Source organism: Salvelinus fontinalis, chromosome 30 (assembly GCF_029448725.1).
Source record: "Salvelinus fontinalis isolate EN_2023a chromosome 30, ASM2944872v1, whole genome shotgun sequence".
In the NCBI taxonomy this organism is placed as follows: domain Eukaryota; kingdom Metazoa; phylum Chordata; class Actinopteri; order Salmoniformes; family Salmonidae; genus Salvelinus; species Salvelinus fontinalis.
Genome location: NC_074694.1, coordinates 37,351,633 through 37,374,399, shown reverse-complemented (window position 1 = coordinate 37,374,399; position 22,767 = coordinate 37,351,633). Strand labels below are relative to the sequence as shown.

Sequence of the window (22,767 nt, the reverse complement as noted above, 5' to 3'; positions counted from 1 at the left end):
TCAATTGACTCAAGGCTTACAAAATCCTTATTTAGCCTGTCTCTTCCCCTTCATCTACACCGATTTTAAGTGAATTTAACAAGTGAGATCAATAAGGGTTCATAGCTTTCATCTGGATTCACATTGTCTGTCTATGTCATGGAAAGAGCAGGTGTTCTTCATGTTTTGTACACTCAGTGTATATATCCACACTGAGGTTGGATTAATACTGTGAAATTGTGTAAATGATGATAATACCCCCTGGTGTTTGAAAATACCCCCTGAAATTCCAGTCTGTTTTGGTGGGATCGAGTGTGGTCAGTAAATTGGTTAATTAAGCTTTCCAAACCTCTCTGCCAATAGCAGCTAGTTTTCAGTTTCCCCCTCCCCACTTAGACCAATCCCAGACAGTCGTTGTCAAATTTTAGCTTGAGACCATTAATTGAAAACAATCACAGTAAGGTAGTTAATTGTTGTTACCCAGAAGTGATTTGATGTTGAGATAAAAAACTGCTGCATTGGACCTGCTACCAAGGAAGCAAGAGTTGAACCGAGGATAAATTACTCAGATGCACAGAACACTGGCTACAAAATGTTATTTTATTTTATATTGTAACACAATTGTAGCCTATATGTATTGTTTTCATGACAATTATGTCCTTGCATTTTACTTGGTCTAAACTGGTGGCAGTTATTTCAGTGATTTTCTTATTTTGTGGTTCGGTTCACCATCTATTTTGAACTATCTATAGGCTACGACACAGTGCTCTATCAGCCTCGTGTAATTTCTAAGAAAATCCGTGTTTTCTCTCGCCCTCACACCTTTTTCATCTTGGGAGAGGGACAGCTCAAGCTGCAGCAACCACTTGTTACCAGAGTCTAGCTGCGGGCGCGTTTTCCTTTCCGTGAACGCCAACCGATATTAAATCACAATTCACAATGCATGCACCTCTAGCCCAATCCTGCTATAAGCAGTCAAAAATGTTTTCAGACGGATATTGAATGGCCTTTTTTTAAAAACCAAAAACACATTATATATTCATTACAAGCCATAGTTAAATCGTACGTTCATACAGTTAAAGGGTCAAAGAAAAGTATTATTACTATTATCATTATTAGTATTATTATACCATACCGTAGGTGTAGGTCTTAGCGCGGCTGGCTACATGAATGATCTGACATTGATCGCATCATAGGACGAGTAGTCGTCCGGAGCTGTCCATGGATCCTTCGTGCTGAAATCTCTCCGTGATAAAAACAGACTTAGCCAAACAATTAAGGGAAATTTCCGTCTCATATTCCATCGCAAGAAATATCCTTTAATTGTAAGATTAAGAATATTATAGTTGCATCTCTTGTATGAAGATTTCTTATCTGAAACGTACCACTGTCGTCGGAAGAAAAACAACCCAGAAAGTTCATTCGATTTTGGAGTTTCGAGATGTGGTCTTCCTTCTTCGGTCCTCTACATTATCAACATGTACTATGAACCTGTTAGTCCAGCAAATAGAAGAACATAATGATGCCACTTGGCTCCATGTCCATATATGCAGTCTCTCCATAAATTATGAGAGGTTCGATAGGTCATTTACCATCATGCATGAACAGTTGGGTACAAGGCATTAGTACACCTATTGGAAACGACATTTAACATTTGATAATGAATGTCTCCAAATACAATTTAAATGGATTGTTGGCTATTGTTACAACACTGTCCACGATCAGTAGCAGAGAAACTGGAATCAGTTGTCAGAAAATAGCGTACAATAAATACAGAGAATATCATTGTTACAGAAAATCCCAAAGACAGTGGGCTAACCGACCTAGTAGAGCTCCTGTATCAAACCATGATAGATGTGCTCTCTACCCACCCGTCTAACCTCTATGTCCAAACTACCTCGCAGGTACACCCTCCCCAGAAGCACATGCACTCGCGCCTTCTCTCCAAGCAGACAGCTTAGTAGAAACAGTCCTCTTCACGTCAGTTCTTTCCGATTCATGACATTTAGTCCATGTCCACATATAACGGGGGCGTTTCAACGCTTTAAAATGGTCCCCATAAACCTGTAGGTGTGGACAGGTTTTACGCACACATCCTCAGACCCTTCCGCACGCTATATCCTACCTGTGGCATCACCACTGCTACAGGTTATCATGCACCAATCTAGTTATGTCATTCGATAATAGCAATGGATAGTTCTGTTATGAGAGTTAACTATATATCGGAAGTTATGCGCCCGGTGCGATTACTTACACTGCAATGCAAGTCTGCTTTGCGCGCCATCCATGTGTTTTTAATGTCGGCTTTTCTTTGGTTTTCCAGGTTCCCGTCCATGGTAATGTGCGTTCGCTGATAGACCGAGCCTCAGGGGCACGTCTCGATCGCGGTCGCCGTCTCCGGCTTGCTCGGATTCCATCTCTCCCTGTCTTCTCCGGGCAGCTTAGCGTTGTAGATAGAGTCTCTGCAGTCACGTGGGTCGAGAAAATCGAGAGAGAGAGCGCGCGTGGGGGGTGTCCCTCCTCCGCAGTTTGCAGTTTGATGTGTCTCAGACTCCGCGAGCGCTGGATAGAGCGAGAGCCGCAGAGCGCGCTGGATTCTCAGCCTTCCTTACCGAAAAGCCGAGTATTTCCCTGCCTTTTCTGCCCAACCTCCACCTCCCTTGCACTTACTTATTCTATCCCCAGGAAACCCCTTGACATTTTTCCTCCTTCCTTCTAGTTTTGTTTTCGGCTTTTATTCACAGTCTGAACAACTGGTTCATGCACTGTTGCTTATTTGGATTTGTCCGACATACGAGGGACGGTGGATGAGCTGCTTTCGCCAAAACCGGAGATGGAATTGCTGATCATATGCCTTTCCTTATGGATGTTGCAATGCAATTCAGTGGCGAGCGCGGACTCCATCATTCACATCGGTAAGGAGCTTGTGCAGGGGACACGGGGTGCAAACGCGGAGGTGTGATATAAACCCCCTCGGTGCTTAGAATAAAACAGTGCTCTTTTGTTGTTTAAATGTAAGATACATTTAGGTAAGATACATAAGGTACATAAGATACATAAGGACGAATGTGTTAGTATGAAGAGCGAGTTACAACGAAATACCTTATAAACAATAATGATATGTAGTTCTGGTGAATAGCGTTGCCCCATCCCTGGAGCTGTGGCAATTGTACATCATCATTTGAATTCTAAACCATGAGGCCATGGTCAGATTAAATTGCAATTTGCGTTGCCTATTATACAATATCTTATGAATGGCTTTGCAAATGCTTGACTGAAAGTCTCTGGAAAAGTGCAACCGCCAATGTGTCTTTTCCGAAATCACGAGAATAGACAATATTGTAAATATATTGTAAATCACACCACAAAACCAAAGCAAGATAAAAAACGAATTTGCTTAGATCAGACGAACTAAACCAACGTGTGTTTTTAGAGGATTGCCCATCCCCTCCTCCCCCTCCCCATCTATAAGCATGAACTTTGAATTGAACGTGAGCGAAATGTTAAACGCCCGTGAAGAAAATACATGACAAAGGGACAAATACTAAACCCTTATGTCCGAATCCAACATTAGAATAGATGCCAGTGTACTCTGTTTGGTGAACTTGGGTGTGTGATATGTCAGATTTGTCAAATGTATTTTTATCTGACATTCATTTACATTTTGCTAAAACAACTTATGTTCGCGGCTGGGGAGATGGAAGGGGTCAATACGAATAACTAGAATATTGTATTTCTAAATAATGTCACTGGTATGTGTTTAATGCCATTTGTTTGATCAAAGACAACTAATGCAAACACGCATGTATGCAAGCAAGCATGCACGTACAAACACACACACATACAGACCGTAGCAGAAAAACAATCAATTTTTGTTTAATTTTACATCGAAACCTTTGCATGTTAAGTATCCAATAGTGCTGCAGTGATCAACAGTTAATATGTTGAAACAAAGCCATCCAGCACGATAACAGCTGAAGTATCTTTCATTTGAGACAGTAGTTTAAGGCATTTAGGCAGTTGCGGGGGTTTATAATTAAAACACGTAAAGGCTATTGGATGCATTATCATCGATGGCATTTGCACTTTGTCGGCCTTACCATGATGTAAAACATAACTAACAAACCAGGTGTAACGCAAATAAGAATCATTCTGATGTAGCCATTAGTACTTTTTGGTTACTTTTGTCACCCCCATCATTATCAATGTCGAAACCCGGGCTTTTATCTGGATTTGGTTATTCTAATGTTTTTAAAACGTTAATTCCATGTCCGTTAAGGTTTTGATGTGTTTTGGAAAATGTTGTTCTCTCGGAATCCAATGGGATTGTGTCGGGATCTTGATAGAAAAGGCTTGGAGTGCAAAGCCATTATCAAGCTTTACCTTTGAGTGTGCTGCGTAGGCTATATACCAAACACGTTTTAAACAATCAATTATCTTTCTGATTAACTTCATATGAAATTGTCTTAATGAGTGAGGTGGAAGAGTGGTGCACCATTACGTTCGAATACAATGGATTCTCATTTTAAGGCTTGCTTGACGCATGCGGTTCAAATAGTCGTTGCTCATAGCCAGTCTGCTGCTGCGTGCACAAACACTCTGGAGAGACCTCAAATCAACGATGGTCTGACTTGGAAACCAAAAGACGGCCCACTTTTGAATGTGGCAGAGTTCCATTCCGGTCTAAACCCTTTCGCGAGGATCTGTCTCTTCAAATCGCTGGTTTGCCGTCTCTGTGACATTTGTTTTGCTTAGTTCCTCCTAGGTGTGAATATATTAGATGTTCAATATCTGAATGTTAGGCCTAATGGGTATGGCCCAACTCCTGATATCAAACGGGTTTTTGATATCAGGAGTTGAAACACAAAATGACTATTTGTGTGATTGTGAGTAAAGTGGGACCAATAGCCTAGAGAATATTACGTTTACCTCTACCTTATTGCTATATATTTTCAACCTCTTCTCCTTTCCTCTCCTCTTCAAGTTATCCTTCTGGACAAAAGCTGAAGCTGTTCCTTATGCAAAGGAGAAATAGGTATGTCCAATGAGTTGGACACCTGACGTGGAATTATTTATGGGGTGACGGGGCGATATAGATGCGCTGGTTATCCAGCCCTGCAATGAAAGGCAATGAAACACAGAAATCTAATCTATTCTCACCCACAAATAGAGAGTGCAGATGCGCTATTCTGATCCCATGCTAAATAAGATGAACACACCAGTTATACATCAAGGAAGGCTTTTCGCTTGACCATCTGCAAAATACGACACATCCGACATAAATCTAGGCTACTTTATCCAATCTGGAGGCTGTTTACAATAATTTACTTCAGATGATTGATAATGTAGCCTAACAACAAACAACTCCAGGATACTTTAATGGATTTTAAAGTCTAGGTTCTACCATACAGTAAGCAAGCATATTTTACATTTACATTTTAGTCATTTAGCAGACGCTCTTATCCAGAGCTCTTGTGAAGCCCGGCCCATATCTACAGTAAACTATAAAGGTAAGGTAACTGGCTATTGGCAGCCAGTTACCTGTAAACTACTGTTAGAAAAGGGAGGCCTACAGTATGTTACCATAACATATTGTACCTTTTCTACAGTAATTTACACCGCCAGTAAGTTACCATCAAAACAACAGGATTTTTTTTACAGTGTAACTGAAGCTGAGGAGTGGGTAGAAGTTGCCCCTAACCACAGATACATGAACAAGAAGCCCCCCCCCCCCATCTCCCAATGGTAAATAATGGATAGGGTTTGGATAATCTGGTCCTAGATATGTGCTTAAAGCACATCTTCAATCAGGGCCCAGTTTTTCAAAAGTTATCTGATCGGATTTTGGCAGTCGAATAGGATTAAATGTGTAGAATAGAATGAATATAATGGTTGTCTCCACTAAAGTCAATGATGCCATGTTCTATTCGTTCTATTTTATGCATTTTATCCTATCCGATTGCCGAAATCCGATCAGATAACTTTTGAAAAACTGGGCCCAGTAGCTGGAGCTGAGAGAGTCTATATAGGCCTACAACCTTCTTGCTCTCCATGGTGCTGAAATTAATGTGCAGGGGGAAAAATATATATATTGCGTGTAACCAATTGCGTGCCAGATTGACAGGCAGGGAAAGTGAAAAGTCTTGATCTGGCATCCACCCACTCACTGTACATCCACTAACCTTTCCTTATAATGCTAATAAGGATCAGTGAAAACCTACATCTTAAGAGAAAATAATGTCATGTCATCCATTTATTGACAAATTGTATCCTAAACATTAGGGCCTATTTTTGTAATAGTTCCTCTGAAACTAACCTCTTACCCAGGGTAATTGCACATACGTGGAAGTGTCAGGTGAATGAGATTTCTCTGAAACTGAAATGCCACTGCCTGTGTTGGTCTCGGGTGTAATCATTTGTCCAAACAGTTGTAGAACATCCTGTCCTGTTTTGCAACGAAAACGAGAGTTTCTATTGGACACTTTCAGGTAAATCCCTCCCTGGGAAGGGGAGTACTGGCGGCTGGTAGAGCTTTTTTAGTTGACGCGACATGGTGGCAAATTCAAGATACAAGAACCAAGAACAGTTTGCCACTACAGCGGATGAAGGAGCAGAAAGAGCGTAGAGATGTGGACGTTTTTGGAAAACGAGGAAGAAGTAATGGAGCTGAGTGTAGAGGGAAGTGGTATGGCGAGGAAGATTGGCATCATGTACAAAAATTTAAAAAACATACTCTGGTAGCTCAGAAATGTAACATGACAAGAGTTAGGATGAATTACCTGTAGCGGCAGGTGCGGTGAAGACTGACGAGTATGAGCCTTGTCCCAATGATGACAAAGATGATTCTGGAGTGAGGATAGATCTGTGCCTTCTGACTGATCCATATGTGGTGTCAGGTTGGATGGAGAAGAGGTTGGGGACTGTTGAGTCGGTGAAAGTAGCTCGAAGTGGAATCGTAATGATTTTTTTGCATTTCTTCCATCCCCCACACTTCTAGGGACAAGAACTGTGACTTGCTGTGCTCTCCGGAGGTGGACACAGTTGAAAGGAGTGATAACTGGGGAGGCGTTAATTAGAATTGGCGTCCCGTCAACAGGACAGTTGTAAATCATGCAGCGCGTTATATCAAGATCACCGATTTTAGAGAAACAACAAATGTCGGTACATATAAGTGTCTTATATCGACTGAAAGCTTAAATTATTGTTAATATAACTGCACAGTCCAATTTACAGTAGCTATTACTGCAACAAAAAAAATACCATGCTATTGTTTGAGGAGACCTCCTAACAACAAAACACTTTTTTCTTCGCGGTAGGTTTGATAAATTCACCTCTGAAGGTGAAATGTGTACTTACATTCTGAAATCTTGCTCTGATTTATCCTCCAAAGGGTCCCAGAGATAACATGAAGTGTCGTTTTGTTCGATAAAATCCTTTTTCATATCCTAAAAAGGTCCATATAGCATGCACGACCGATTTTGTATTTCTACTTGTTCAATTTGCAAAGAAAGGAATCTGTGAAAATCTGTTTCAACGAGTCAAATCACGTTCATATCTATTCCTCAGAGATCCTAGAAGGTAACAAGACTTCACTATTTCATTAGGGGTGTAGTATATCCTATAGGACACCATATTTTGTCAGAGAGCGACGCCTTGATGGCAAGACGATGACGCTTGCGGCCATCACTTGAACAACTGTATCTTTGTCAAATAAGCACCAATCGGGGTCAAACAAAGCTAGCTAGATAGCTAATGAGCTGGAAACCATGTATATGTCGTACAATGTAGCTACTAACCTTGTACGACAGCATGCCTTTTCATTTTGGTTGAAAATTATTAGGATATTCAGAGTTATGAAGTTATGAAAACTGGTTGTTAACGAATTGTTGAACTTATAATATGGCGACTAATATTGGGAAAGCTAAATCAAAGGCAAGTATACAGATTTGACCATATTCTGGCAGAAAAATGGAATATGAATGTGAATGTCTGCTCACGATTTGCCCAAATGTACCTGTGAACTTCATTCATACTTCAAGTTATCCATATGAAACTTTGCACATACACTGCTGCCATCTTGTGGACACTATCGGAATTACAACCAGAGTGATGGCTAGAACTATGACCTTTCTGTTGCTTTTGAAAGATGGTGGTAGAAAAAGACTGGTTGTTTTTTTCTTTGTATTTACTTCTACCAGATCTTTTGTGTTATATTCTCCTACATTCAATTCACATTTCAACAAACTCCAAAGTGTTTCCTTTCAAATGGTTCTAAGAATATGCATATCTTTGCTTCAGGGCCTGAGCTACAGGCAGTTAGATTTGGGTATGTTATTTAGGCGGGGGGGAAAAAAGGGGGATATCCATAAGTGGTGAGGAGGATCAACTGAAATGGAAGATTCCCGGTGTCTGTGACGCTCGCTGTTTGGTGCGACGCAGACCTGGTGGAGAGCATGGTTGAAACAGCGAAGACCCTGTCTGTCCTACTGAGTTTAATGCAGCCTTTACCCTACAAAGTCAAGTTAGGATGTGTCAGTTATCCAGTGAGAGCTTTTGTCCCGAACCCAAGTGCCAAGTTTATGGTCATGTTGCAGCAGTGTGTAGGAGGGAGATTCTTAGACGTGAGATGTGTGCAGGATGGCATGAGACAAATGAATGTGTAGTATCGGTGGGAAAAGTTGTGTGTTAACTGTAAGGGTACCCATTGTGCTGGAGATCAGAAGTGTCCGGTGAGAGAAAGGCAGGTTGAGGTTGCCAGGATCTGAGTGGTACTGAAGGTTTTGTATGCTGAGGCAGTGAAGTGAATAGTAGAGGAAGATGAGTTCATGGCGAGGGATGCTAAGAGATTCCTTGTGTGTAAGCCGAGGCCAATACAAAGTGATAGGTGCTTCGGTAAGGTTGGTTTCTTAGCGTTCATATTCATGGTTATCAACTGTACCGCATAAATTGAACGTAAATCACAGAAATAGATGTTGTGGTGGCAGCTGCAGAGAAGTACTTGGGTGTACGAGATTTTACTGCAGAAGAGTTACAAGTCGTGTTGAACGATAGTGTCCCGTCCTCCCAGGCTGCCAGCCTGGTGTATGATCAGATCGGGCCAAGAGGTGGAATAATGGTGAGGTTAAATGGGTGTAGGGTTAGTTGGAAGGGTAATTTTTCTTCCTATTTCCCCGTTCTTTTTTCTTTCCCTTTTTGTGTCACAAAGTATAATGAATTCACACTCCAGAACAGTAGGCGGAAACACAGGGCTGGATAAGAGAAATTGATGAATAGGGAAGCCGTGACCTGCCTCACAATCCAGTAGAGTAGGTGGTGGTGTATTCACCTTTCAGTTGGTTGCGATCCGCCCATACAAATTTAAAGAAGAAGGTCCCTCCCCGTTTGGTTCTGTTTAAAAAAAAAAAAATGTACGAAACGTTTTGCAACAGATTTGGCATAATCAATACAGTCCTAGTTTTTGCAATGCATCTCCACACATATTGCAATGTTGACAATTGCATCTTTTCAACAGGTGCCATATTCGAGGAGAACGCAGTGAGGGATGACGAGGTTTTCCAGCTGGCGATCTCAGACCTCAGTCTCAACGACGACATTTTGCAGAGCGAGAAAATCACACACTCCATAAAACTTGTCGAGGCGAACAACCCTTTCCAGGCGGTCCAGGAAGGTAAGTGATGCCATTGAATTATTTTTAAATGCATTTTTTCCCCCTTTCGCCATATTTGGTTAGTAGGCTACTTAGTAGCATAACTATAGAAGAGGATAATTTGAAGTGAATCACCTATTCCTCTTTGAAGCTCTTAAGCCTTGATTACACTGCAGGCCCGTTTTGGAATACTGACTGTCCAAACAGCAAGTTACAAGTGACCAAGTCGGATTTGTGTGTGTTCAGAAAGCAGTCATTTGCTGACGTGGCTATGCTAGTTGTCATAGTAACAACGGGTGTGTGTGCAGTAGTGTAGGCTGATTGGTGGTGGTTCTTGTGCTGCCTGGCGCTCAGAAGTTATGTAGCAAGCTCAGGTGACAACAATGCCTGACATGGGAGTTTCCAAGCTTCTTTGAATGTTCATAATCATGGTGTACAAACACTTCTAAAACCTCAAAGGATAAGATGACCCAACTTTCAAAACAAGTCATTTTTGGCTCGACACAGCCAGGGGTGTAGTGCTACACGGTGTTGGCAAAACGATTTAATTACGATAAATTCTAAATAAGTCATATTTTAATTACCACAACAATTCCATAAACATTTAATGAATGACAAACCAAATGACAAACCAAATAATGACAAACCAAATAAATTTGTACACTGTGTGTACAAAACATTAGGAACACCTTCCTAATATTGAGTTGCACCCCCTTTGCCCTCAGAACAGCCTCAATTCATCGGGGTATGAACTCTGCAAGGTGTCGAAAGCGTTCCACAGGGATGCTGGCCCATGTTGACTCCAATGCTTCCCACAGTTCTGTCAAGTTGGCTGGATGTCCTTCGGGTGGTGGACCGTTCTATATACACACGGGAAATTGTTGAATGTGAAAAACCCAGCAGCGTTGCAGTTCTTGACACATTCAAACCAGTGCAACTGGCACATACTACCATACCCCTTTCAAAGTCACTTAAATATTTTGTCTTGCCCATTCACCCTCTGAATGGCACACATACACAATCCATGTCTTAAGGCTTAAACATCCTTATTTAACTTGTCTCCTCCCATTCATCTACACTGATTGAAGTGGATTTAACAAGTGAATCAATAATGGATCATAGTGTTCAACTGGATTCACATGGTCAGTCTATGTCATGGATGTTTTGCATGTTATGTTGGTTATGTTGGCTTTTATGCTCAACAGTTTCCCATGTGTATTATGAATGGTCCACTACCCAAAGGACATCCAACCAACTTTGAAACAACTGTGGGAAGCATTGGAGTCAACATGGGCCTGTTGAACGCTTTTGACACCTTATAGAGTCCATGCCCCGATGAATTGAGGAAGGTGTTCCTAATGTTTTATAGATTTTAGGATGGTCTACATTGTAGAATAATATTGAAGACATCAAAACTATGAAATAACACATATGGAATCATGTTGTAACTAAGCTTAGCACAGTCACGAAACAGTAATTTAAAAAAAACCTGCTGAATAGGCAGACGTTGCAATTGCCAGATTTATTTTATGCATAATCTATAATGATAGGCTATTCAATTGGCTACGCCTGTAGGTACAAACTTTGACTGAGGAAATTATGATGTAACTTACATATTTTGTTAGCGCTCCCTCACCTAAAAAGATAGCACTACACCACTAGCCATTAATTTGTTTGTAAACAATTAACAAGCTAGTTAGCACCTCATGTTCTTGTCAAACTGTCAACAGAGTAGCTAGCAAGCAGCAAGATATGCCAAATAACAGTCTAAAACCCACTTGAAAGCAAATAAATCATAGTTGACTATTCAGACACAAGTCGCATGGCCAGGGATCAGATTTGTATCTGATTTCTAACCACTTACAATGGTGGTTTGAAAGTAGCTTAAAATATCAGATTCAACGTGGTTTTTGGCTGTTCAGACTAATTATTAAAATCGAATATGCCCAAAAATTTGATTAGAGTGAACAAGGCTTAAGGCTCCCCAAAATAGTTGAGCAGCAGTATCTTCTGTGGATAGAAAGCTAGGTGGAAGTATTGAGTCGAGCAGGACTCGACTCCATTTTCCACACATCATTGCTATCCAGTGTGAGGCAGCCTTTAAAGACATGTTGCCTTCAAAACAGGTAGCCTAATTTGCTTGTTTCATAGTGAGTTGTATTGGTGATGATGGTAGATGTTGATCAAGAAATTAGCCTCTGTTTCAGACTGTAACATAACGAAGAGTGTAAAATATAAAACAGTTGTTTTTCCTCTCTAAAGTAATAATGTTAATGACAGTCTTTTCAAAATGATGTTTTTTTTTTGTGTTCAGCCAAGCCTTTTCTTCGAAATGGTCTGTCCATGTTTGACCTTTGACCTTTGACCACTTACAAACTCACAGACTTTGCTAATGAGTTCAGTCACCCCGAAAAGTTGGTCCATTTCGTGTAACATCCATACAACCTCTTATTTGCTTTATTTGTCCAACATGCCACTATTTAGAAGTCCGCTCTTTTTGGTATACACTCCCCCCAAGACACACACATCAAACGTTTCATTTATTTATTTTGTCCGTTCTGTGAGACATTAAAGTTTTGATTTTGCGTACAAATGTAACATCCATACGCCGGAATCGGCCTGTACCTTTTTTTCTGGATTGAAAAAGCACAACTGCTGCTTAAAGGGGCAGTGCAGTCAAAACTTAATTTGTCTTTTTTTAATGAAATTTCCACACTGAGAAATATAACTCTGAAATTGTGAAAATTATGATGATGCCCTTTTAGTGTAAGAGCTTAAAAAACAAAACGTCAGCCTGCTCAGGTGGGATGGTGTTTTCGGCCCACAGCAAAAACACCATCACAATCTGATCGGATTCTTCTGACCAATGACCAGTCATTTTTTATTTGCAATATACTAATTTGAAGGGGTAAGCGGGGTAGAAGCAGTGGAATTCAAAGTTCAATTGGTCAATTGCTCGTAAACCATGTCGTCATTACTTGCCAGGTGTCCGTAGATGTTACATACAGTACTTTAGAAGCTGTTGATGTTGAATTGAAACGGAAACTCACCAAGTCAGTTTGCCTTCCACGACCTTCCGGAGGAGGTCAATAGCAGCCAAGGGCGTGCTGCTCATTATTTGCATAAATCTCTTTCAGCAAAATCTATGTTAACTGCATGTAAGTATATGTGGCCTTTGCACACAAGTACACAAACAATGGCATCTAATACCATTGGAGGCTGCTTGGTAACTGGTCACAGTTGAGTCCCTGGGCTTTTTCAATTAATGACATTGAGGGGCAGAGGAGATCAATACGGCACAGCCAGGGAGTGGCTCGATGACTTCCCACTCGTCGCTGACCTTTTCCTCCACGCCAGATAGTCAGCCCTCTGAGACCACCGCTGACAGCTCGGGGTGTGGAGGATTATGGGTAAGGGAGGGATTCACACCTTGTGACGTGTCCTGCTGTCCAGTAAGCCCTGCGCTCAGCGCCCGCTCCTCTCTCAGTGACCAATAGAACCGATAGACTCCCAGGGGGCCGTGCGGCTGCTGATATGATGCTCTTCCTGTGGGGAGGGAGGAGAGAGAGATCTCTGGCGGACTTAGAACAGAACACCGTTGCTTTGTGTCATTCTACATTTGAGAGTGACATGATTTGGTAGAATCTTGTAGGGGTGAAGAACCAATGCAAGTGAAAATACTGGAGGCACATACAGTATTTGTGTTTTTCTGTCCAGTAACATGATTGGTGGAATCTTGTAAGGGTGAATAACCAATACCAAGTGAAGATACTTGAGGCACATATAGGCCTGTGTTGTTGATGGTAAGTGTTGGGCAGTGTTTCATTCTGAATGTGCAAATTTACCTTCATCTTCAAAGATGGATGTCCATATTGTGTTGCTTGAGGACAAGGAAAGCATGCAAAACCATAGGTCTCTTGCTTCGGTTGCTCACGAATATAGAATAACTCACAACACCAACGAAGGCATTTCATAGAGGCATTTCAGAGAGCAAATAAACGTGACACACACACACACACACACACACACACACACACACACACACACACACACACACACACACACTTGCTCATTGTAGTAAAGTTGATTTAGCTTGTTTGAAAACGCATCGCATACAAGACAAAGCATTAGTGTTTCTTATGACAGTGGGAGTTCATTAATAATGGAGATCGTGCATTTAGGGAGTCGTTTTTCATCCTTGGAACAAGCAATTATTTTACAGTAAGCCTTTGATTTGATTCTATATAAAACTATTGTTCTCAAACATCAAGAACGATGTCTGAAAGTTTCTGTCAAATTACCTAATGTCTGAAAGTTTCTGTCATTTTATTAGCTATAAAATGCTTCAGAAAAAATGTTTGGAATTGGAACCTCACACTCAGCATCTTCACTCAAAGAATTGTTTTTATAATGGTAGGATTTCTTTATTGACTCCGAGGCTGAAGGGTCATTATTGGATATTTGCTAACAGTGCAGGAGTATCTCAAAACGATTTACAACAATACACACCACTCTAAAAGTAAAACAATGGAATTAAGAAATATGTAAATATGACATTGCTCGATCTAATATTTATATATTTCTGAATTCCATTCTTCTACTTTTAGAGTTGTGTGTACAGTTGTGAAGATACCTAGATCCTTTTAGATACTACTGCACTTTTTGATATTATTGCACTGTTGGAGCTAGAAAGACAAGCATTTCGCTACACCCGCAATAACATCTGCTAAATACGTGTATGTGACCAATTTGATTCGACTTTTTGATTTGATTTGAACTTTTTCTTCTCACTGTACAAATTCTTAAATGGCTTTTTTAAAAGTCAAGCAAATTAGGCTACTTACCGTTCTTTATTATGACCAGCAGCTCCGTTACCACTGCATTAGTGTAAAAACAATCATTTTACCCTGGCATCCTCTGCTGAATGAATGATTGTTTTATTTCGTAGAGAAATTTCCACTATCCTTTCTTGACACAGACAATCCCCAATGTCCTGCCTCTAAAACAAATCAACACTTTTTGTCTCCTCATTGGCAGAGGAGCAACATTCTCTGGTTGAATTCCATGATTACCGCATCAATATTGATCTCACTAGAAAACTAAACAGAAACTCTCCAGGCTTTAAGTGCACCATTGTGCTGACGGTGAAAAGCGTTTAATTGATATGACCTTTTTAGTGGCCATGCAGATGAGATGAGTGTTTATTAAGAACATTCCCCTGTTTCCTGGTGGTGACATAGTCTGCTGGAGTACGATAAGTACAATACAATGGATCAGAATGATAAGACTAGAGCACAGAAGACTCAAGCCTACTCTTATGTTCCATGTGAAGGTAGAGAGGCTCACAACTTCGATGTGCAGTCACCCCTGTGCAACTTCTCAAATAGGACCAGAGATGGTGTGACACCAGGATCCCAAAGTGATGAGATTGATCTCCTTCTCTCCTCCTCCCTCCCTCTCCCTCGCTCTCTCTTCTGTGGTGATTCTACAGAGAGCTCTGAGAATCACTCATACCCAGCTGGCAGCCAGCTCCAACCCTGAGCCTGCATCAGTCAGTGCTGGCCTGGAAGACACCATTTTATGACAGAGGAAACAATTGGGCAGAATGAATCATGTTGCCGTCCTGACTTATTCTCCCGGACTGGTGCAATTTAGAAAGAAGATGCATAGCTGGAGTGTGGATAAACATCCAAAAGTGCAAGTCCAGTTCTAGCTCCACAAGATATACAGCCGTGGTTGTCTCTGCAGCATCACCCATTAGCTGTGTGCCGCGCTTTAAAACGAATCCGTCCTGGATAATTAATTTGCGGACTTTTCCGGACTCATATCCCAGGCATCTGATGCAAACACTGATTTAAAATTTATTCTGGCTGCCTGGCAAGCAGCTCGGGCTCAGAGTAGTGGAGGCCTGCTGTTTGAGGATGGTTGTGTGCGTGTTTCTGTGTTGCCTAAGAAAAAGGCAACTTCAGGATACCTGGGAATCAAATGAGGGGGAGCTCCGGCGTGAGGAATGGCTCCCACTAGGCGGACAAATGACCATCCCCCGTCCCACGATGTGCCTGCCAGCGGCGCGCTTTGTTTATTCGCTTAACTCGTCTCTCTGACTCGCTCCCTCAGTCTCTCTTTCTCTGTACTGATCTGCTTACACGATAGGCACCCACTGACTGCATGTCTATCGGATCCTGCCGACTACGCCATTATATAGCACATGCTGTCAACCGTTGGCAATCTCTCATGTTTTAGTACAGCAGAGATGACCTGATATTTGCCATTCAGTGCTATTGCACTTCCTGTCAAGGAGTTGAGTCAGACTTGTAGGAGTAACTTGCCACTTCTCATGCGAGGAGGGTCAAGTGTATTAAGCGGGGAAGAGGGCGGCTTCCCAAAAATACTCTAAAATTAGAAAATGGAATTGAGACAATTTATCTTGAGGTTTTTTTCCTTCCTTTCAGCTCCTTGTAGCTAGTAGTGGTGGAGGCTGAGCTCTTTGGTGTGTGGAGCTGTCATACTGGCGACCACACAGCTCTGCGCCGTCCCTGGGTGTCTGTTCTGAGTGATGCCCATGACCGCGGAGGGACCGTGGGAGGAGATGGTTCTTGAAGCACAGAAGGGTTAAGGTCGGCCTGTAGTCAGGGAAACTGGAGTCGGGGGAGCAACATTGATTTAGGAGCCAGGGGAGGCTGTGGACCTGGCCATGGGCCACCACTTTCCGAGAGGGGAAATGCCTCTTATTGAGTGCACTTCACAAAGGCACCCTAGCCGCTCTGCTCTATTCTTAGCCACTGAGTAGAGCAGAGAGTGGAAATGTCAAGGTGACTGTAGAGGATACTGGAGCTCACTCTTGCCAGGGTGCATATGTTACATGGGTACAGAATATTCCATGTTGGGAAAGTATCTCAGCACTTAAGGTAGTTGATCTGATTCTTGAGGGTAGAATTTGCGGTGTTATTATTTTTTCCTTCCTGCGAGCACAAATATCCTCGCAGTATATCCATATCAATTTAACAGAGATACATTACCACCACTCAATAGTAGCGCCTATAAACACCCCCCCCCCCCCCCCCCCCCCAAAAAAAATATTTCTGCTGTAGTTATTTACCAGAGTTATTTGTTATTAATCTAGCAAGGCCGGAATTCCATAAATCTATGATTTGGTAGTGGAGTGGTAGCCTGCTGTAATTGGAAAAGTGGAGTCAGAGCAGCCTTTTTTACTGTACTGCCTTATTCTCACAGATTCCGTAATTAAGCCCTCCAAAACGACCCTCGTTAATTCAGCATCTAAAACAAGACCCTTAACATGTTTTATTCAATATTTCTAGTGGCTGTGGAACATAACTACTATCCTACCACCAGCAATGAAAGGGAATAGGGAAGCAGTGGTAACTGTCGGATGGAAGCAATGAGGGATGATTGATGAATCAGGTAGTGTAATATATATATGTTACGGAAGCTCTCGCTGGGTCGTTTTAACCACTAGAGACTAGTGGCATGCTAATCAGACGATTGTATTTAAATCAACTGCTGTAGATGTTAATGTCCACCATAGCTGGTAGGGAGAATGGCAAAAGTCACTGTTACATTTAAAAAAAATCCCGCTTTCCCATGTAAAAGCGCCTGTGTAAAGTACCCATATTTTTTCTTCATTGCTCGTAACTGATCAAGTGGGTGCACGGTTAAGATCTTAAGCCATACCATAGATTAGCCTGTCACCTAATACTGGGACATAAATATACTCTATGCCTTGCATTTATATGTATGAATATGGTGTCTTAAGAGCTTACAGCACAGCCAAAAGCCCAGGGCTTGCGTTAAAGTGTGGGCCATTAAGGGGCCTGTCTCACCCTAACGTACCTCCTGGCCCGTTCAAAGAAAATATTGAAATATTGATAATTCATTTGACTGAGACGCGCGCGCTGACAGAAATACCTGTCATTGTCAGATAAAGCATTCGAGCAAGCGAAACAGTGCCTCTCTGTCTCAGTATGTGTAGCCCATGTATCTGAAGATGTCTGGAATAAAGGAGTATAGGATGAAATTCCATTTTTTGCCAAACCGCATCAGAAACACGAGGCTGCATATTGTAAGACAGAAGGCCGCTGTTTCAGTGGGTTGGATGCTATTTTGGACGACCATGAAAGGTAACCTACTTTTTTAAGTGATTTGTTTTACAATCAGATGAAAACATCATGACTGGTTGTGTTCATGCCACTTTAAAAGGTAGGCAAATACATTTTTACAGTTCAACTACATTTCATTACCGTAAAACTCACAATAGAACCACTAAAGCAGTCTGCTCATGAATTTAAACATTTTAAACCATTTTTAAAGTCCTTCCCAACTCCGTCCTTGTCGTTTCCCAAATAATTCTATAATACACACTGTCGTTGTTAGATTCTTTATATCACAAACAGAATTGATGTAATAGTCAGTTTTAGGAAGGCGTGTCATTTTTATATGGTTTTCCCTGTTGCCCCTCCTCTCGACAGTAGGGCCTGCTCCCCTCCTTCTCTCAATAGTTGAAGATGCCGTGCCCAGTTGAAAATCGGCCCGATAATTGCCTCGAAAATGAACCTAACACAGGAGCTTGGTGGCATCTGAATTGGGGAGAACGGCCTCGTGGTTATGGCTGGAGCGGAATTAGTGGAATGGAATCAAATACATCAAACACATGGTTTTGATGTGTTTAAAATCATTCAATTTGTACCATTCCGGCCATTATTATAGGCCGTCCCCCCTCAGCAGCCTCCACGGGAACCTAAACTATACCAAAACTAATTTCACACAAAGACTATAATAAGAGATTACATAAATGAAGTAGGCTAAAGTGTGATGGAGGAGAATGGATGAGTTGATGAGCGAGGGGAAGCGAACAATGCATAATTATGTCACCAATTGTGAATGAAGAAAAGGGCAGGCCATTCTATTGTATTGATATATTCTAATCTCAACATGTTACGTAATCTCAATCTACACTGGCCTATTTGGGGTACACAGTGAGAACGTGCGTCATTTACAATGGCAAGAAGACCTAAGGAATGTAAACGACTCCGATGGTGGGGATGAAATGAACCATGATGACATCCCTGAGTATTCTTCTGATTCTTCAATACTCCAGATTGAGTTCGTAAATCAATCTGGAGTGCCAGTGTGCGCTCAGAGTGCACTCTGGGCGTTTGTAAAATCAGAGCATTGTCAGATTGTCTGTTTGTAAATTCAGAGCGCACACTGGACACTCTGGCCGAGGAGTAGGGGTGCGTTTGTAAATTCCCTCTGGCTATCTACTCTGATTTCAGAGCACTTTTGTCTGAGTGTGCTAAAGTGCAGAATAACTGATGAATTTACGAACGCTCAACACCCATTGAATACGGCCGGTGTCAGTAAACGTAAATTCAATTGTTGCCAGCAGCACAGTAACAGTCACCAACGCTCTGGATAATATGAAAACAGCCTAACCAGCTCTGCTAGGGCGAGACAAATGGTCAGAGTGAGGTGTTCTCTTGTTTATGTCTGGAAGTAGCTAGCCAGCTAGCTAACTTTAGGCAGTTAGCTTGGGGGCTTGACTGCCGTTGTGAGTCGGATCAACCCAGTGTGCGCTCTGAACGGTTTGAGATTGAAACGCTCTGAATTTTCGAATGAACAATCTGACAGCGCTCTGAATTTACGAGCGCCCAGAGCACATTCTGAGCGCTCTCTTGCTCTCCAGAGTGAATTTACGAACGCACCCTCGGGTTGATGGTATGGCCTCTGCTAGTTGACCTTTCTCACAGCTTATGTGGCCTACGGCATTTCTATAACCTTTGGACATTATCAACTCACCATTGACATTATTGAGGTTAATGAAGCCAATCAGTAAATAGGCTTATACTCAAGTCTTCGTAGGCTTTAGTCTTGGTTGGGCCTTTTTCATGGAACCGCCTTTTGCACCAGGCCCTGAATTCATCAATGATGAGTGTTGAGATCTTAAAGATGTACTCCGAGATCTTAGCACAACAAATTCGTAACATATTGCACGAATTGGAGTCGCAGCATATCAAACGAATTGGCAAATTCCCAATTTACTTATGTATTACACAATAAACTGGGACCGCTTTTGGCTCGTGCGCACCACTTTCAAAACTACTCGATGAAATTATACCGAAGTTCGAGAGCGCGTCTTTAAGCAGGATGATTTTCCGGATCCAAGCCCCACATAAATCTGCCAAATTTGGCCTGGCAGTTAAGTGGCTAATAAGTTTCAAAGAGTTTCCGAGGTTGCAGTGATTTCATTCTGGCTCGTTTTCAAAGGGAGAAAGAACATTCTGGCAAATGCCATTACAATCTCTGATCTCTGCAATCCATCTCAGTACAGACCACAGATACATGCTGGGGCTTTAAACTCCAATGGAAATGGTTTCTGTCTCTTTTATGATATTATTTTCCCTATCTCTATTGGGTTCTGGTTCGTTTGACTCGCAGTGATAAAGAGATTTGGATTGAGAGGAAAGATATCCCGTCTCTTACTGTAGATGTAGTTATAGCCCAACTAAGGCCTAGAGTTTATCCTGGTCATGTCACATGGTAAAGAAAAACTCCTGCTCTTAGTTATTAGTGACTGTCTCTGGCAGCTTTCCCTCTGCAGGGCCACGGAGGGAGAACAGCAGCAGCACCCTCCATGGTGATGTACTGGAACGCCACGCTCTGCAATCGCATCCCTCATTTGACATGTCAGACTTTTTGCTCAGTCAAATACACCTCGCTGCTGCATTACAATATTCAATCAGAGTGAGTCACCGCTGTGCCTTCGAGAGAACCATGTACTACCGAGGAAGAGGATGGAAAGAGAGGCAGAGAGAGACACACACATATTGAGAAAGAAACAAACAGAGAGATGCAATGACCTGTAATTATCTCAAGAAGCCATTTGCATTGTTAAGAGAGAACGTGAACAAACCTTGGGGGAAAAAATGTTTCACAACAGCAAATTGGAGTGATTACATCTAAAAATGACTGCTGTTTAGCAGGCAAATGCCTCAAATTAGCAAGTACATGGCTCAACTATTAAACTGTGCAATTAAGGCGAGATTGTCTCATTACATCTGAGGGTAGCTATTACGGCTGTCTCCCATGCCTCGTCGCACCTACACTACCACCGCACTTCACAAGCCTACCGACCTACCAACCTACCTACCACAGGAGGTTGGTGGTACCTTAATTGGGGAGAACGGGCTCGTGGTAATGGCTGGAGCGGAATGACTGGAATGGTATCAAACACATGGTTTGTATGTGTTTGAAGCTATTCCATTAGCGCCATTCCAGCCATTATTATGATCTGTGCTCCCCTCAGCAGCTCCTGCTGCTACCTACCTACCTACCTACCTACCTACCTACCTACCTACCTAGCTACCTACCTACCTACCTACCTACCTACCTGTCTACCTACCTACCTACCTACCTACCTACCTACCTAACCCATTACAAGAAAATACATAAATTATGAAGATGAAGGGAGTGACTGTGTCAAAGCTTAGCCCGTGTAACTCTCATCAAGAATCTATAGCACCGTACGCAGGGGTGGATGTTAGTAGGATGAGTCCATAGGATCACCCACTGACTGATATAATGCCAATTTCCCCTCGAGTAGCTATGTGTCTAATGCCTCTGGGGGGGACTATTCATACTGCAAAGGTGGCTTGTTTGAAAGGTATTCAAATATAGCCAACCTCTCCAGGAAATAACCTATATGGATGGAGTATTATACTGTGTATCTAAGAGGCTTAAAGACGGACTGTAATGGTGGTATGATAAATAAAATAAAATGATTGGTCACAAACAAATATACAATATATGCAAAAGTATGTGGACACCCCTTCAAATGAGTGGATATGGCTATTTCAGCCACACCCGTTGCTGGCAGGTGTATAAAATCGAGCACACAACCATGCAATCTCCATAGACAAACATTGCCAGTAGAATGACTTTCAACGTGGCACCGTCATAAGATGCCACGTTTCCAACAAGTCAGTTCGTAAAATTTCTGCCCCGCTAGAGCTGCCCCGTCAACTGCCCCGGTCAGCTGCCCGCAGTGCTGTTATTGTGAAGTGGAACCGTCGAGGAGAAAAAATGGCTCAGTCGCGAAGTTGTAGGCCACACAAGCGAGTGCTGAAGCTCGAAGCGCGTAGAAAGCGTCTGTCCTGGGTTGCAACACTCACTACCGAGTTCCAAACCGCATCTAGCAACGTCAGCACAAGAACTGTGCGTCGGGAGCTTCATGAAATGAGTTTCATGGGAGAGCAGCGGCACACAAGCCTAAGATCACCATGCACAATGCCAAGCGTCTGCTGGAGTGGTGTAAAGCTCCCTGCCATTGGACTCTGGAGCAGTGGAAACGCATTCTCTACAGCAGGCATGGGCAATTCCAGTCCTCGGGGGCCTGATTGGTGTCACACCTTTCCCCCATCCCTAGCAAACACAGCTGATTTAAACTAATTGCATTTTTAATGCATCATGACTAGTTGATTATTGGAATCAGCTGTATTAGCTGGGGTTGGGGCAAAAGTGTGACACCAGTCAGGCCCCCGAAGACTGGAGTTGCCCAAACCTGCACTAGAGTGATGAATCACGACAGACAAATCTGGGTTTGGCGGATGCCTGGAGAACGCTACCTGCCCCAATGCCTAGTGCCAACTGTAATGTTTGGTGGAGGAGGAATAATGGTCTGATGCTGTTTTTCATGGTTCGGGTTAGGCCCCTTACTTCCAGTGAAGGGAAATCGTAATGCTACAGCAAAGAATGATGATTCTGTGCTTTCAACTTTGTGACAACAGTTTGTGGAAGGCCCTTTCCTGTTCCAGCATGACAATGCCCCCGTACACAAAGCGAGGTCCATACAGAAATGGTTTGTTGAGATCGGTGTGGAAGAACTTGACTGGCCTGCACATAGCCCTGATTCAACCCCATCGAACACCTTTGGGATGAATTGGAACGCCGACTGCGACCCAGGCCTAATTGCCCAACATCAGTGCCCGACATCACTAACGCTCTTGTGGCTGAATGGAAGCAAGTCACCGCAGCAATGTTCCAACATCTAGTGGAAAGCCTCCCCAGAAGAGTGGAGGCTGTTGTAGCAGCAAAGGGGGGACCAACTCCATATTAATGCCCATGAT

At 42.4% G+C, this 22,767-nt stretch overlaps 1 protein-coding gene across 2 annotated transcripts in view; it reads left to right on the top strand.

The window, feature by feature from the left end:
• The first annotated feature begins 2,478 nt into the window (after nt 1–2,478).
• The window catches only part of LOC129829155 (glutamate receptor ionotropic, delta-1-like), a 477,366-nt gene continuing 457,077 nt past the window's right edge, over nt 2,479–22,767 (top strand). The window contains exons 1-2 of one of the 2 annotated variants that reach the window (XM_055890732.1): nt 2,479–2,894; nt 9,491–9,646. In XM_055890732.1, coding sequence (XP_055746707.1) covers nt 2,813–2,894; nt 9,491–9,646 — 238 coding nt within the window. In that variant the 5' untranslated portion in view covers nt 2,479–2,812. The remainder of the gene's footprint in view (nt 2,895–9,490; nt 9,647–22,767) is intronic. The other variant, XM_055890733.1, reaches the window with a different exon arrangement.